The sequence below is a fragment of the Oncorhynchus mykiss genome, chromosome 15 (genome assembly GCF_057628025.1).
Source record: "Oncorhynchus mykiss isolate SJ-2025 chromosome 15, ASM5762802v1, whole genome shotgun sequence".
Taxonomy (NCBI): Eukaryota; Metazoa; Chordata; class Actinopteri; order Salmoniformes; family Salmonidae; genus Oncorhynchus; species Oncorhynchus mykiss.
The window spans coordinates 80,425,309-80,442,713 of NC_143036.1; the positions used below are offsets into that span (position 1 = coordinate 80,425,309).

At 44.3% G+C, this 17,405-nt stretch overlaps 1 protein-coding gene across 2 annotated transcripts; it reads right to left on the minus strand.

Moving 5' to 3' along the window:
- Positions 1 to 4,202: 4,202 nt before the first annotated feature.
- Positions 4,203 to 6,551, minus strand: il26 (interleukin 26). Of its 2 annotated transcripts, XM_090201356.1 has the most exons (5): positions 6,258 to 6,551; positions 6,107 to 6,166; positions 5,853 to 5,990; positions 5,045 to 5,116; positions 4,203 to 4,323 (listed from the first exon to the last, which is right to left on the minus strand). In XM_090201356.1, exons 1-5 carry the CDS (start codon positions 6,429 to 6,431, stop codon positions 4,216 to 4,218), a joined length of 552 nt encoding a protein of 183 aa, XP_090057482.1. In that variant the 5' UTR covers positions 6,432 to 6,551; the 3' UTR covers positions 4,203 to 4,215. The 2 variants fall into 2 exon arrangements, 1 of the variants encoding a protein (XP_090057482.1); XR_016486924.1 differs by lacking the exons at positions 5,853 to 5,990; positions 6,107 to 6,166; positions 6,258 to 6,551 and adding an exon at positions 5,291 to 5,360 and having other exon boundaries at positions 4,208 to 4,323.
- Positions 6,552 to 17,405: the final 10,854 nt, after the last annotated feature.

Genomic DNA, 17,405 nt, shown 5'->3' on the forward strand with positions numbered 1-17,405 from the left:
CACAAGATGCAGTGATGGATGGAATGGATTGGTTGACACGTCACAAACGGCTGTTTCTCATAGAGTTTTGGGTTCATAACTGATTGGATTTATCCGGTGGTTCATTTGTACATCGGGAGGTTCCGGAACAAAAAGTGAGAAGGGGGGGGGGGGGGGGTGACCTGGGGAGTTCTGAGGTAGCGGATCGCATGAGAAAGAATAATCTACTTTGAAATGAAGCGTCAAGCATATCGTCGTATTTGCGTAGTGACAACGAGCAGAAGAGTTGAGGCTCTTACTGAAGTTACACACATGGGGAACATTTTTAGTAGCCTGGGATCCGGGAATAAAATGTGGCATTTTATCAACGCATTTCATCTAATTCTATGTCATTTTACATGTGTCACGTTCTGACCTTAGTTCCTTTGTTTTGTCTTTTGTTTTAGTATGGTCAGGGTGTGAGTTGGGTGGGTTGTCTATGTTAGTTTTAGTATGGTCAGGGTGTGAGTTGGGTGGGTTGTCTATGTTAGTTTTAGTATGGTCAGGGTGTGAGTTGGGTGGGTTGTCTATGTTAGTTTTAGTATGGTCAGGGTGTGAGTTGGGTGGGTTGTCTATGTTAGTTTTAGTATGGTCAGGGCGTGAGTTGGGTGGGTTGTCTATGTTAGTTTTAGTATGGTCAGGGCCTGAGTTGGGTGGGTTGTCTATGTTAGTTTTAGTATAGTCAGGGTGTGAGTTGGGTGGGTTGTCTATGTTAGTTTTAGTATGGTCAGGGCGTGAGTTGGGTGGGTTGTCTATGTTAGTTTTAGTATGGTCAGGGTGTGAGTTGGGTGGGGGGGGGTCTATGTTAGTTTTAGTATGGTCAGGGTGTGAGTTGGGTGGGTTGTCTATGTTAGTTTTAGTATGGTCAGGGTGTGAGTTGGGTGGGTTGTCTATGTTAGTTTTAGTATGGTCAGGGTGTGAGTTGGGTGGGTTGTCTATGTTAGTTTTAGTATGGTCAGGGTGTGAGTTGGGTGGGTTGTCTATGTTAGTTTTAGTATGGTCAGGGTGTGAGTTGGGTGGGTTGTCTATGTTAGTTTTAGTATGGTCAGGGCGTGAGTTGGGTGGGTTGTCTATGTTAGTTTTAGTATGGTCAGGGCCTGAGTTGGGTGGGTTGTCTATGTTAGTTTTAGTATGGTCAGGGTGTGAGTTGGGTGGGTTGTCTATGTTAGTTTTAGTATGGTCAGGGTGTGAGTTGGGTGGGTTGTCTATGTTAGTTTTAGTATGGTCAGGGCGTGAGTTGGGTGGGTTGTCTATGTTAGTTTTAGTATGGTCAGGGCCTGAGTTGGGTGGGTTGTCTATGTTAGTTTTAGTATGGTCAGGGTGTGAGTTGGGTGGGTTGTCTATGTTAGTTTGTCTATGATTTTCTATTTCTGTGTTTGGCCTGGTTCTCAATCAGAGGCAGCTGTCAATCGTTGTCCCTGATTGAGAACCATATTTAGGTAGCCTGTTTTCCATTGTGTTTTGTGGGTGGTTGTTTTCAGTCTTTGTGTGTCTACACCAGACAGAACTGTTCCGGTTGTTTCTGTGTTGTTTTGTTATTCAGTGTTCAGTTTTGATTATTATTAAAAATCATGAGCACTTACCACGCTGCACCTTGGTCACTTACCACGCTGCACCTTGGTCACTTACCACGCTGCACCTTGGTCACTTACCACGCTGCACCTTGGTCACTTACCACGCTGCACCTTGGTCACTTACCACGCTGCACCTTGGTCACTTACCACGCTGCACCTTGGTCACTTACCACGCTGCACCTTGGTCCTCACCTTCTTCCACCACCGACGGCCGTCACAACATGACTGGAGACTTTGACAGAATATGTTTAATGTGGAGGTGAAAGAAGCACACACCTGAGTTCAGATGGAGTAATTGAATAACCTACAGTAATATAGGAGCTCAGATGCAGTAATTGAATAACCTACAGTAATATAGGAGCTCAGATGCAGTAATTGAATAACCTACAGTAATATAGGAGCTCAGATGCAGTAATTGAATAACCTACAGTAATATAGGAGCTCAGATGCAGTAATTGAATAACCTACAGTAATATAGGAGCTCAGATGCAGTAATTGAATAACCTACAGTAATATCCAACGTTTCCACAGATAGGCTGTCTGATGTAGAATCTGTTTTAACACCAAGCAAATTATCAAAATGGCTGGGTACTTTGACTCTGACAAACAGAATCTGAGATCAATCAAAACAACCTTGTCTTGAATCCATCAATAGCCCAGTCCAAGGTGTGTGGAGAGACATGTTGTAGGCTACAGTATGAGGAGGAAATTACAGTCCTAAAAATGCTTTCCAGTTTCACTGACTCACCCAATGATACGTAGCTCACTATCTGGTGATGGCCGATGCAGCTCAAAAGCATCTCTCTCTCGTTTTACTTAGTAAAACAATATTTGAAGTTGATGAATGTGCTGGTAGTCTATAGCATAGAGTCTTCTCTTTTCAGCAGAAGACATCTGCTTTCCAACATGTGTTTTTCCTACATTGTATTTGAAATATTGAGTAAAGGCCTGTTTTGTCTGCATGCTGTTTTTTCACTGACGCTTCGATTACACCGACAGTGTCTGACATTTTGGTTACACCAGAATTACATTCATTTCCAATCAAACGCTGCGTTTGCGTTGCAGAGACAGTTGCCGAGCGTTCGGTGTGGTGCATTCGTTGGATTTATCGAACATATGAGTCAAACTGAATGCGTGGACGGCTTGACAGAAATGGTAGCAGAAGGTGAATGTTGAACTGTTGTTGAATACAAACAGATGAAGCTGCGTATTATTTTGCCAATTGTCACTGTTGGTGTCTTCGAAGACAGATTTGCTGCACGTTCCCGACTGTAGAGTTCCTTATTATTGGGCTACAATCAACAGCTATTTAAAATAATATATATATATATTTATCCTCTGTGGCTAAATTTTCTTCTCGTGGTGTAGTAGGCTATTCTGAATAATTTAATTTATTTCTAACAGACAGCGGTAATTCTTTAACTTTGGCAAATGTATTTCAATTTATCAGGGGTGCTGCACACTTCGCGCGATTCTATTAGGAAATAAATGATGAAGTGCAACGCTGGAGAGATGAGAGTTACAGGGTCATGTCTACCAGGACAGAGAGGGAGAGAGATCGAAAAGGAATCTCCTTCTAGTTATGTGAGAGATACTGGCGCAATGTTCACACAGCCACGCGTTTGTCCCAAATAGGTTTTGCACAAATCATAAACCCGGTCCAACCCAAATCTACTCATAGAATATTAGGCCTGGGCTGAAAATGTACTTTTTCACATGTTTTTTTGTGGGGCGGGAGAATTAACAAAGAAGCAGCTTGAATAAACTTTGATCGCTTTTGTTAGTGTTTACATTGCAAAAAGTGAATAAAAATGATTTATGCAACAAGAGGTTCCGGAACAAGACCTTCCAAAACCGAGGCTCAAATTAAGCACTGCGACTTGTCTCAAGTCACATGTCTGAAATGTAAGTGCTCATCGTTCCTTCCTGATTCCCTCCTAAAAATCACGAGATTTAGAAAACTCCTCATTTTAGAAATACAAATTGTATTTTATTTTGATAATAAAAAGGCAGACGGATATTTGGTATAAAAAAAACATTAACTTAAACAATACATTAAATATGATTTGTAAAGACAAAACAGTGATTATAAAAAATTATAATTTTGAATACAACTATGTTCACCTGTCACAGACAATAACATCCTCATTTATATGAAAAATAATAATAATATCATATTTTATAAAACAATAAATATGAACCTAAGTAAATATAACTAAAGAAAAACATGTATTAAGAAAATACACTTTTCCTTTTAAATACTAAAATACTGCTAAAATCCTACATGGAGTAGATATGATTCAAAGCTTTGACAATTGCATTGATGGATGGATGGGTGGATGGGTGGCTGGGTGGATGGATGGGTGGGTGGATGGATGGGTGGACGGATAGGTGGGTGGACGGATGGGTTGGTGGACGGACGGATGGGTGGGTGGACGGACGGATGGGTGGGTGGACGGAGGGGTGGGTGGACGGAGGGGTGGGTGGACGGAGGGGTGGGTGGGTGGACGGATGGATGGGTGGGTGGACGGGTGGACGGATGGGTGGGTGGATGGGTGGATGGGTGGATGGATGGGTGGGTGGATGGATGGGTGGATGGATGGGTGGGTGGGTGGGTGGAAGACTACTGGCATTTATCCGTTGACGTTTCCTTTCTCTCTCTCATGTCACTGATCCACAGGAGGACGGTCTTGAACTCTCCGATGGCCTTGTAAGTCCCGTTGGTGTCCAGCTGCCAAAAGAGGGAATGAATGGTTAACAACATATCATAAACACACTCTACTTTTGGATACTAAAGCCATAGGGGATGGAACTGATTGAATACTAAAGCAATAGGGGATGGAACTGATTGAATACTAAAGCCATAGGGGATGGAACTGATTGGATACTATAGTCATAGGGGATGGAACTGATTGGATACTAAAGCCATAGGGGATGGAACTGATTGGATACTATAGTCATATGGGATGGAACTGATTGGATACTAAAGTCATAGGGGATGGAACTGATTGGATACTATAGTCATAGGGGATGGAACTGATTGGATACTATAGTCATAGGGGATGGAACTGATTGGATACTAAAGCCATAGGGGATGGAACTGATTGGATACTATAGTCATAGGTGATGGAACTGATTGGATACTATAGTCATAGGGGGTGGAACTGATTGGATACTATAGTCATAGGGGATGGAACTGATTGGATACTATAGTCATAGGGGATGGAACTGATTGGATACTATAGCCATAGGGGATGGAACTGTTTGGATACTATAGCCATAGGGGATGGAACTGATTGTGAAGTCACAGAGGTGCAGATAAGAGTTCAATCTCAGGTAAATGTCAACAGTTGAGGAATCATTAAAACAGGTCAATTAGATCTAGAGAAGTTTTGTTTTGCCATAAAGCATCGTGTTGAGATGTGTTAGAGGGTTGGATAAATCATATTCACCTTCTTAAATGTGTTCTCCATCTTCCTGATGGTTGTCTTGGTCCATGTTGGTCTAGTTGGGCACTCCACCAGCTGTAGAGAGGAAGAACGGTCAGTTGTCATTTCTGTTTGTCTGTCCGTCTACTATATCTTACAATAACATGGGTGGGTGGTCAGTGTGTTCTGCAGGTATACAACTGCATCCATCCTGCTAGTCTACAGTAAAAGTGCCTGTAGGAACCTTCTGGGATGCCACACTGGCCGAACCTTTCCAGTTGAACCTGGAACCTCTCTGAAAAGGGTCTTCGAGGAACCCCTGTGTAAATGTGGGAGCCAGAACCTTGTTGTGATGGGAGGGGTTCCATTTTGAGCCTTTTTAATAATATATTGTAGAGGTGTCAGCCTATCAGATTGGAGGTGGGGCTGATTGGAGGTGGGGCTGATTGGAGGTGGGGCTGATTGGAGGTGGGGCTGATTGGAGGCTTTCAGACTATTATTTTTGGTCACCCGTTAGTGTAAATGTAGTTCCTGTTCATCATGTTAAAATTAATTAAAATGTTCCTTGAATATTTATGAATATTACATATTATAATATTCATAATATTAACATTGCTGATTACATACAGTAATAAAGTGGTATCTATTCTAACTGGGGGATTTGCATCGGCTCTTGAGGAAGTCATACACCTCTGTTAGCCTCATTGAAGCTACACCACTGTCAGTGTTTAGCCTTAACATGTGATGACAATACAACAGAACAGATGAACAGAAATGACATTTCCTCTAACAGGTGGTCAAATAAAGAACTATCTTAAAGTTCAATACTCACACAAGATTGGACATCTGTTTTCAGCCTTGCCAGAAGATCCTCAAAGTGTTTGGGGTAGAGACCTTCCAAAGATTCCTGGTTGAACACGTTGGAATAGACATCCAATATCTTGTTGATTTCCCAGATGCCAAGTTGTTTCTAAAAAATAAAATGAAAACAATTCAGGTTTTGTTGCTTTGCTTTGTTTAATAAAATGCAAAATTAGTTCAGTAACAGTCTATGTTTTGATTTAGAAATATGATTTATAAATATACCTTAGCACACGTTGTACAGATTTTGGGCAGAAGTCTTTCATATATTTTTCTGGGGAACGTCTGTAACAAAATACATTTAAATGAATTACTACGCACATAACAACACTTATTTAATGGACTTGAAACAGTATTAAAACAATTTTCTACTTACTGGTAAAGAGTTTGTGAGAGTGTGTGTTTTGTTGAGTAATTCCTTGATCAGTCTGGGAGAGACCGTCCGTTGGAGACAGTTTGGTCTGTCGCGTCGTTTCTCGCCATGAGCGCGTCCATCCAGGTGTCCAATCAGCGCCAGCAGACCAACCGTCACCAAAATCACAGCGCGCATCTTTTCGGTTTTATTGTTTAGAGTCGTAATTAACGGCGAAGAGAAGAGCAGAGAATCAGAACTGTAGTTTGACAGTCTGCACCTGTTCTTTCATGTTATATACCCATCACTTCACCTTTCAAAAATTCCCACAGTCGAAACGTGATGCTTAAAAGTGTAACAGCATTTCGTTTGCGGCAAATTTCCTTGGAGTGGCCAGCACGCATTGGTGCTGAGCTTGCTGTTATCTCTCTTTTTGATCTACGAAGTCCTGAGGTTAGATTTGTTTGTTGTGGTTTTGCGTTCTAGAGAGGGTTTACCACTTCGAGATTACTGGATGGATAAAACGAGGTTTAAGGGTCATGATTGGGGTTATTCCCCCGTCAAGCAGCTGTAGTTCCATTGACGTTAAGGAAGAGATGCGTCTCTGAGTATCTGATGCTCTACATCCAGCATCTTCTTGATAAGTGCTGTTCTGTAGGCTTCTAAACTGTGCTCCTCTCTACTAAATGTGAACCTGACCCACTCATGTGCTTTAACAGCCTACTTTCTAAAGTTTTATTGTAATATCATAGTAAATATGCCCTTTCTGGGAAATAATTTAGATAAGACAATTGAATTTTGTCTTGATTCTACTACTGAGGAGGGATTGATTCATTATTTGTTTTAAAAACATTGTACATTTTGTGTCATAAATTTAAAACACTATACAACATCATCATCACTCTGGCTTAATACAAACAATAACAAAACTGCAGAAATGCAAAACATCTCTTGCTGACACATCTGTCTATCCTTTCTGGTGCACCATGCATGCTAACAGTGGTTTTGTGGAGGAGGATACTGTAATGGAGCATCAATGGCCTCTAACAAACCCAAAGGTTTTGCCGTGTCACTCTCACTCTCTGTCCCTCACTGTTGGTCCCCAGGTCCAATGGGGTTCGTTCAGTTTTGTAACGTTGTCTGGCACTTACTGGAAGAGGTTGGTTCTGTTCATCCCTGGGTAGGATGAGTTAGCATCTCTTCTCTCTCCCCCTGATCTGTGTTACCCACTTAAACCAGGTCATCCTCCTACATGTTTCACCACTGCTAGGTCGGGTCTGACCCAGATAGATGGAGTTGTAGACGGCTGCACGTGGCCTTTTGGCTCCAATCTAAGTACTCTATGAGTCAATGTGGTCAGAGACAAACTGGTTCTGATGACTGAAGAGTTCAGCTGAGTTCCAGTCAGTCAGTTTTAAATGGTTTACAAACCTCCATCAGTTGGACATTGAACCATATGGAGAAGGTGGAGATCAAATCATTTTACCTGCTACTGTGACCAACTGCATTTTAACCCTGGTCGTCTGTGGAGCAAAATACAAAGACAGCCCACTGAGCTAAAGCCTAGGCATTAGTTCTGGGAACTTACTTCAGAGAGCAAACACAAGTCTCCAGGTTTCAGGAAAGATTACTTATCAATCATCATTCACTGATCTTCCTCCAAAGCCCTACAAGGACCTTTAGGTTCTCCAAATCAGCAACGCAGCAAAAAATATTTTTCTATCTAGATGTTAAAAAAATGGAAAATTCATCATTCAGAGAAAATCGGCGGAAGTTCGTATGAGGTTGCCTTTTCAAGTGTCCTCAATTGTCTTCCCCGTCATCATAATGTGTTTCATTCTCCTTCCATCATAACTGGGTTAGACCTCTGGCCATAAGAACTGGGTTAGACCTCTGTCATAAGAACTGGGTTAGACCTCTGGCCATAAGAACTGGGCTAGACCTCTGTCATAAGAACTGGGTTAGACCTCTGTCATAAGAACTGGGTTAGACCTCTGTCATAAGAACTGGGTTAGACCTCTGTCATAAGAACTGGGTTAGACCTCTGTCATAAGAACTGGGTTAGACCTCTGTCATAAGAACTGGGTTAGACCTCTGGCCATAAGAACTGGGTTAGACCTCTGGCCATAAGAACTGGGTTAGACCTCTGTCATAAGAACTGGGTTAGACCTCTGTCATAAGAACTGGGTTAGACCTCTGGCCATAAGAACTGGGTTAGACCTCTGTCATCATAACTGGGTTAGATCTCTGGCCATAAGAACTGGGTTAGACCTCTGTCATAAGAACTGGGTTAGACCTCTGGCCATAAGAACTGGGTTAGACCTCTGTCATAAGAACTGGGTTAGACCTCTGTCATAAGAACTGGGTTAGACCTCTGTCATAAGAACTGGGTTAGACCTCTGGCCATAAGAACTGGGTTGGACCTCTGTCATCAGAACTGGGTTAGACCTCTGGCCATAAGAACTGGGTTAGACCTCTGGCCATAAGAACTGGGTTAGACCTCTGTCATAAGAACTGGGTTAGACCTCTGTCATAAGAACTGGGTTAGACCTCTGTCATAAGAACTGGGTTAGACCTCTGGCCATAAGAACTGGGTTAGACCTCTGTCATAAGAACTGGGTTAGACCTCTGTCATAAGAACTGGGTTAGACCTCTGTCATAAGAACTGGGTTAGACCTCTGGCCATAAGAACTGGGTTAGACCTCTGGTCATAAGAACTGGGTTAGACCTCTGGTCATAAGAACTGGGTTAGACCTCTGTCATAAGAACTGGGTTAGACCTCTGTCATAAGAACTGGGTTAGACCTCTGTCATAAGAACTGGGTTAGACCTCTGGCCATAAGAACTGGGTTAGACCTCTGGCCATAAGAACTGGGTTAGACCTCTGGCCATAAGAACTGGGTTAGACCTCTGGCCATAAGAACTGGGTTAGACCTCTGTCATAAGAACTGGGTTAGACCTCTGTCATAAGAACTGGGTTAGACCTCTGGCCATAAGAACTGGGCTAGACCTCTGTCATAAGAACTGGGTTAGACCTCTGTCATAAGAACTGGGTTAGACCTCTGTCATAAGAACTGGGTTAGACCTCTGTCATAAGAACTGGGTTAGACCTCTGTCATAAGAACTGGGTTAGACCTCTGTCTTAAGAACTGGGTTAGACCTCTGTCATAAGAACTGGGTTAGACCTCTGTCATAAGAACTGGGTTAGACCTCTGGCCATAAGAACTGGGTTAGACCTCTGTCATCAGAACTGGGTTAGACCTCTGGCCATAAGAACTGGGTTAGACCTCTGTCATAAGAACTGGGTTAGACTTCTGTCATAAGAACTGGGTTAGACCTCTGTCATAAGAACTGGGTTAGACCTCTGGTCATAAGAACTGGGTTGGACCTCTGACATAAGAACTGGGTTAGGCCTCTGTCATAAGAACTGGGTTAGACCTCTGTCATAAGAACTGGGTTAGGCCTCTGTCATAAGAACTGGGTTAGACCTCTGTCATAAGAACTGGGTTAGACCTCTGTCATAAGAACTGGGTCAGACCTCTGTCATAAGAACTGGGTTAGACCTCTGTCATAAGAACTGGGTTAGACCTCTGTATAAGAACTGGGTTAGACCTCTGTCTTAAGAACTGGGTTAGACCTCTGGCCATAAGAACTGGGTTAGACCTCTGTCATAAGAACTGGGTTGGACCTCTGTCATAAGAACTGGGTTGGACCTCTGTCATAAGAACTGGGTTAGACCTCTGTCATAAGAACTGGGTTAGACCTCTGTCATAAGAACTGGGTTAGACCTCTGGCCATAAGAACTGGGTTAGACCTCTATCATAAGAACTGGGTTAGACCTCTGTCATCAGAACTGGGTTAGACCTCTGTCATCAGAACTGGGTTAGACCTCTGTCATCAGAACTGGGTTGGACCTCTGTCATAAGAACTGGGTTAGACCTCTGTCATAAGAACTGGGTTAGACCTCTGGCCATAAGAACTGGGTTAGACCTCTATCATAAGAACTGGGTTAGACCTCTGTCATAAGAACTGGGTCAGACCTCTGTCATAAGAACTGGGTTAGACCTCTGTTATAAGAACTGGGTTAGACCTCTGTATAAGAACTGGGTTAGACCTCTGTCTTAAGAACTGGGTTAGACCTCTGGCCATAAGAACTGGGTTAGACCTCTGTCATAAGAACTGGGTTGGACCTCTGTCATAAGAACTGGGTTGGACCTCTGTCATAAGAACTGGGTTAGACCTCTGTCATAAGAACTGGGTTAGACCTCTGTCATAAGAACTGGGTTAGACCTCTGGCCATAAGAACTGGGTTAGACCTCTATCATAAGAACTGGGTTAGACCTCTGTCATCAGAACTGGGTTAGACCTCTGTCATCAGAACTGGGTTAGACCTCTGTCATCAGAACTGGGTTGGACCTCTGTCATAAGAACTGGGTTAGACCTCTGTCATAAGAACTGGGTTAGACCTCTGTCATAAGAACTGGGTTAGACCTCTGGCCATAAGAACTGGGTTAGACCTCTATCATAAGAACTGGGTTAGACCTCTGTCATCAGAACTGGGTTAGACCTCTGTCATCAGAACTGGGTTAGACCTCTGTCATCAGAACTGGGTTAGACCTCTGTCATCAGAACTGGATTAGACCTCTGTCATCAGAACTGGGTTAGACCTCTGTCATCAGAACTGGTTTAGACCTCTGTCATCAGAACTGGGTTAGACCTCTGTCATCAGAACTGGGTTAGACCTCTGTCATCAGAACTGGGTTAGGCCTCTGTCATCAGAACTGGGTTGGACCTCTGTCATAAGAACTGGTTTAGGTCCATACTGCATGGCAGCACAGCTGCATAGTGCACAATATGCCTCTGACTGTCCCATAATGGCACCACGTACAGCAGAACAGGTAATGTCTCTCTGGATACAGCTAGTCAGAACATTATATATATAGTCTGTTACATTTGATATATCTAGTCAGAACATTGTATATTCACCATTGTATGGTGGGGGGGGGGGGGGGGGGGGTCACAGTTAGGAGCTGAGAGGTGTGGTGGTGGGGGTGGGTCACAGTTAGGAGCTGAGAGGTGTGGTGGTGGTGGTGGGGGGGTCACAGTTAGGAGCTGAGAGGTGTGGTGGTGGGGGTGGGTCACAGTTAGGAGCTGAGAGATGGTGGTGGGGGGGTGTCACAGTTAGGAGCTGAGAGGTGTGGTGGTGGTGGTGGGGGGGGGGGTCACAGTTAGGAGCTGAGAGGTGTGGTGGTGGGGGGGGGGGTCACAGTTAGGAGCTGAGAGGTGTGGTGGTGGGGGTGGGTCACAGTTAGGAGCTGAGAGGTGGTGGTGGGGGGGGGTCACAGTTAGGAGCTGAGAGGTGTGGTGGTGGTGGTGGGGGGGTCACAGTTAGGAGCTGAGAGGTGGTGGTGGTGGTGGGGGGGTCACAGTTAGGAGATGAGAGGTGTGGTGGGGGGGAGGTCACAGTTAGGAGATGAGAGGTATGGTGGGGGGGGGGTCACAGTTAGGAGATGAGAGGTGTGGTGGGGGGGTGTCACAGTTAGGAGATGAGAGGTGTGGTGGTGGGGGGGGGGTCACAGTTAGGAGCTGAGAGGTATGGTGGTGGGGGGGGGGTCACAGTTAGGAGCTGAGAGGTGGTGGTGGGGGGGTCACAGTTAGGAGCTGAGAGGTGTGGTGGGGGGGGGTCACAGTTAGGAGCTGAGAGGCGGTGGTGGTGGTGGGGGGGGGTCACAGTTAGGATCTGAGAGGTGTGGTGGTGGTGGTGGGGGGGGGTCACAGTTAGGAGCTGAGAGGTGGTGGTGGTGGGGGGGTCACAGTTAGGAGATGAGAGGTGTGGTGGGGGGGGGGGGTCACAGTTAGGAGCTGAGAGGTGGTGGTGGGGGGGGGGTCACAGTTAGGAGCTGAGAGGTGGTGGTGGTGGTGGGGGGGGTCACAGTTAGGAGCTGGGAGGTGTGGTGGTGGTGGTGGTGGGGGGGTGGTGGGGGGGGTCACAGTTAGGAGCTGAGGGGTGGTGGTGGCGGGGGGGGTCATAGTTAGGAGCTGAGAGGTGGTGGTGGTGGGGGGGGTCACAGTTAGGAGCTGAGAGGTGTGGTGGGGGGGGGGTCACAGTTAGGAGCTGAGAGGTGTGGTGGGGGGGGGGGTCACAGTTAGGAGATGAGAGGTGGTGGTGGGGGGGTCACAGTTAGGAGATGAGAGGTGGTGGTGGGGGGGTCACAGTTAGGAGCTGGGAGGTTTGGTGGGGGGGGGGGTCACAGTTAGGAGCTGAGAGGTGGGGGGGGGGTCACAGTTAGGAGCTGAGAGGTGTGGTGGCGGTGGGGGGGGGGGGGGTAACAGTTGGGAGCTGAGAGGTGTGGTGGTGGGGGGGGGGGGGGGGTCACAGTTAGGAGCTGAGAGGTGTGGTGTTGGGGGTTCACAGTCACTGTCACCATGGGGTAATTCTGGGTAATTCTCAGGAAGATACATCCTTTGTTTGCTCTCTGAAAGCCCTCCGTTTCCTCTGCTGATGTGGAACAGGAAATATCTGTAAAAACTCCAGGTCTTTATCTCTCTCTGTCTGTGTTTCATCACCTTAAACACTCCAGAGGTGGAATACAAGAACCTGGCACGGCCACGCCCCCGGCCACACCCCCGGCCACGCCCCCGGCCAAACCTCCGCCAGCTGCTTCCCCTGAGCAGAGAAGAGCAGAGAGGAACCAGGAAGTAAGTGTTTACCTGTCTCAGGTGTCATCATGTTGTCATTTACCTGAACTGAGGAAGCAGGTAAACTTCCTGATTGGACAATCCCACTGTTGGAGCATGCTTTCTGCATGACACAATACACACACTCATGCACCAACACACCCTCACACACATACACACAGAGACACAAACACACTCACACACACACACACACACACTCACACACACACACACACACACACACACACACACACACACACACACACACACACACACACACACACACACACACACACACACACACACACACACACACACACTCAGGGAGACACAAACACAAGTACACACACTTGGAGACACACACACACACACACACACACATGGAGACACACACACACACACACACACATGGAGACACACACACGCATCAACGATAGTTGATGTTATTGTATGTTCCAGACTCTCTCAGTAACGACCATCCAAGGTTTAGGTCATATGTTCCAGACTCTCTCAGTAACGACCATCCAAGGTTTAGGTCATATGTTCCAGACTCTCTCAGTAACGACCATCCAAGGTTTAGGTCATATGTTCCAGACTCTCTCAGTAACGACCATCCAAGGTTTAGGTCATATGTTCCAGACTCTCTCAGTAACGACCATCCAAGGTTTAGGTCATATGTTCCAGACTCTCTCAGTAACGACCATCCAAGGTTTAGGTCATATGTTCCAGACTCTCTCAGTAACGACCATCCAAGGTTTAGGTAATATGTTCCAGACTCTCTCAGTAAAGACCATCCAAGGTTTAGGTCATATGTTCCAGACTCTCTCAGTAACGACCATCCAAGGTTTAGGTCATATGTTCCAGACTCTCTCAGTAACGACCATCCAAGGTTTAGGTAATATGTTCCAGACTCTCTCAGTAACGACCATCTAAGGTTTAGGTAATGTTCCAGACTCTCTCAGTAACGACCATCCAAGGTTTAGGTCATATGTTCCAGACTCTCTCAGTAACGACCATCCAAGGTTTAGGTAATGTTCCAGACTCTCTCAGTAACGACCATCCAAGGTTTAGGTCATATGTTCCAGACTCTCTCAGTAACGACCATCCAAGGTTTAGGTCATATGTTCCAGACTCTCAGTAACGACCATCCAAGGTTTAGGTAATATGTTCCAGGCTCTCTCAGTAACGACCATCTAAGGTTTAGGTAATGTTCCAGACTCTCTCAGTAACGACCATCCAAGGTTTAGGTGATATGTTCCAGACTCTCTCAGTAACGACCATCCAAGGTTTAGGTCATATGTTCCAGACTCTCTCAGTAACGACCATCCAAGGTTTAGGTGATATGTTCCAGACTCTCTCAGTAACGACCATCCAAGGTTTAGGTCATATGTTTCAGACTCTCTCAGTAACGACCATCCAAGGTTTAGGTGATATGTTCCAGACTCTCTCAGTAACGACCATCCAAGGTTTAGGTCATATGTTCCAGACTCTCTCAGTAACGACCATCCAAGGTTTAGGTGATATGTTCCAGACTCTCTCAGTAACGACCATCCAAGGTTTAGGTCATATGTTCCAGACTCTCTCAGTAACGACCATCCAAGGTTTAGGTCATATGTTCCAGACTCTCTCAGTAACGACCATCCAAGGTTTAGGTCATATGTTCCAGACTCTCTCAGTAACGACCATCCAAGGTTTAGGTAATATGTTCCAGACTCTCTCAGTAACGACCATCCAAGGTTTAGGTAATATGTTCCAGACTCTCTCAGTAACAACCATCCAAGGTTTAGGTGATATGTTCCAGACTCTCTCAGTAACGACCATCTAAGGTTTAGGTAATGTTCCAGACTCTCTCAGTAAAGACCATCCAAGGTTTAGGTCATATGTTCCAGACTCTCTCAGTAATGACCATCCAAGGTTTAGGTCATATGTTCCAGACTCTCTCAGTAACGACCATCCAAGGTTTAGGTAATATGTTCCAGACTCTCTCAGTAACGACCATCCAAGGTTTAGGTAATATGTTCCAGACTCTCTCAGTAACGACCATCCAAGGTTTAGGTCATATGTTCCAGACTCTCTCAGTAACGACCATCCAAGGTTTAGGTCATATGTTCCAGACTCTCTCAGTAACGACCATCCAAGGTTTAGGTCATATGTTCCACACTCTCTCAGTAACGACCATCCAAGGTTTAGGTCATATGTTCCAGACTCTCTCAGTAACGACCATCCAAGGTTTAGGTCATATGTTCCAGACTCTCTCAGTAACGACCATCCAAGGTTTAGGTAATATGTTCCAGACTCTCTCAGTAACGGCCATCCAAGGTTTAGGTAATATGTTCCAGACTCTCTCAGTAACAACCATCCAAGGTTTAGGTAATATGTTCCAGACTCTCTCAGTAACGACCATCTAAGGTTTAGGTAATGTTCCAGACTCTCTCAGTAAAGACCATCCAAGGTTTAGGTCATATGTTCCAGACTCTCTCAGTAACGACCATCCAAGGTTTAGGTCATATGTTCCAGACTCTCTCAGTAACGACCATCCAAGGTTTAGGTCATATGTTCCAGACTCTCTCAGTAACGACCATCCAAGGTTTAGGTCATATGTTCCAGACTCTCTCAGTAACGACCATCCAAGGTTTAGGTAATATGTTCCAGACTCTCTCAGTAACGACCATCTAAGGTTTAGGTAATGTTCCAGACTCTCTCAGTAAAGACCATCCAAGGTTTAGGTCATATGTTCCAGACTCTCTCAGTAACGACCATCCAAGGTTTAGGTCATATGTTCCAGACTCTCTCAGTAACGACCATCCAAGGTTTAAGTCATATGTTCCAGAGCATAATGACAGCCCTTCTGCCTCTGTCATCAACTCTCACTGAATTGAGACATATTATATATTGTTTGCTATAATAATGAAGGCCTAAATTGCCTCTGTAATTTGACTGAAAATCATTCCTATTTCAATATCACAGTCTGTAGATGTTTTCCGGACTCAGATTAAGTCTTGTACTGGACTCAATGGAGAATCTCCAGGAACCTGGCCCAATCAATTTAGGAACCATTTATTGATGAATTCACCCTTAAACCTTGCTGTGTGGTCGCTGTACACAGTGAACAATGTATTTCTATGGGAAATATAGTTGTGTGCTGAATGTGTGAATTAAATGTTGTTTGTATGTTCAGCGTCTAAAGATCTTTCTGGAAAAATAAAGATATTCCACGTCTGTCTCAGTCTATAACGTACACCGTCTAAAGATCTTTCTGGAAAAATAAAGATATTCCACGTCTGTCTCAGTCTATAACGTACACCGTCTAAAGATCTTTCTGGAAAAATAAAGTTATTCCACGTCTGTCTCAGTCTATAACGTACACCGTCTAAAGATCTTTCTGGAAAAATAAAGATATTCCACGTCTGTCTCAGTCTATAACGTACACCGTCTAAAGATCTTTCTGGAAAAATAAAGATATTCCACGTCTGTCTCAGTCTATAACGTACACCGTCTAAAGATCTTTCTGGAAAAATAAAGATATTCCACGTCTGTCTCAGTCTATAACGTACACCGTCTAAAGATCTTTCTGGAAAAATAAAGATATTCCACGTCTGTCTCAGTCTATAACGTACACCGTCTAAAGATCTTTCTGGAAAAATAAAGTTATTCCACGTCTGTCTCAGTCTATAACGTACACCGTCTAAAGATCTTTCTGGAAAAATTAAGTTATTCCACGTCTGTCTCAGTCTATAACGTACACCGTCTAAAGATCTTTCTGGAAAAATAAAGTTATTCCACGTCTGTCTCAGTCTATAACGTACACCGTGTAAAGATCTTTCTGGAAAAATAAAGATATTCCACGTCTGTCTCAGTCTATAACGTACACCGTCTAAAGATCTTTCTGGAAAAATAAAGATATTCCACGTCTGTCTCAGTCTATAACGTACACCGTCTAAAGATCTTTCTGGAAAAATAAAGATATTCCACGTCTGTCTCAGTCTATAACGTACACCGTCTAAAGATCTTTCTGGAAAAATAAAGATATTCCACGTCTGTCTCAGTCTATAACGTACACCGTCTAAAGATCTTTCTGGAAAAATAAAGATATTCCACGTCTGTCTCAGTCTATAACGTACACCGTCTAAAGATCTTTCTGGAAAAATAAAGTTAATCCACGTCTGTCTCAGTCTATAACGTACACCGTCTAAAGATCTTTCTGGAAAAATAAAGTTATTCCACGTCTGTCTCAGTCTATAACGTACACCGTCTAAAGATCTTTCTGGAAAAATAAAGTTATTCCACGTCTGTCTCAGTCTATAACGTACACCGTGTAAAGATCTTTCTGGAAAAATAAAGATATTCCACGTCTGTCTCAGTCTATAACGTACACCGTCTAAAGACAATAATATATTTGACAAGAAGAATGTGCTTTTGAAAAGTGTTTTATTTTAGGAATCTTAGGTTACAAACACTGTGGTAAATTCAATACATTTCCCCATGTTACAGACAG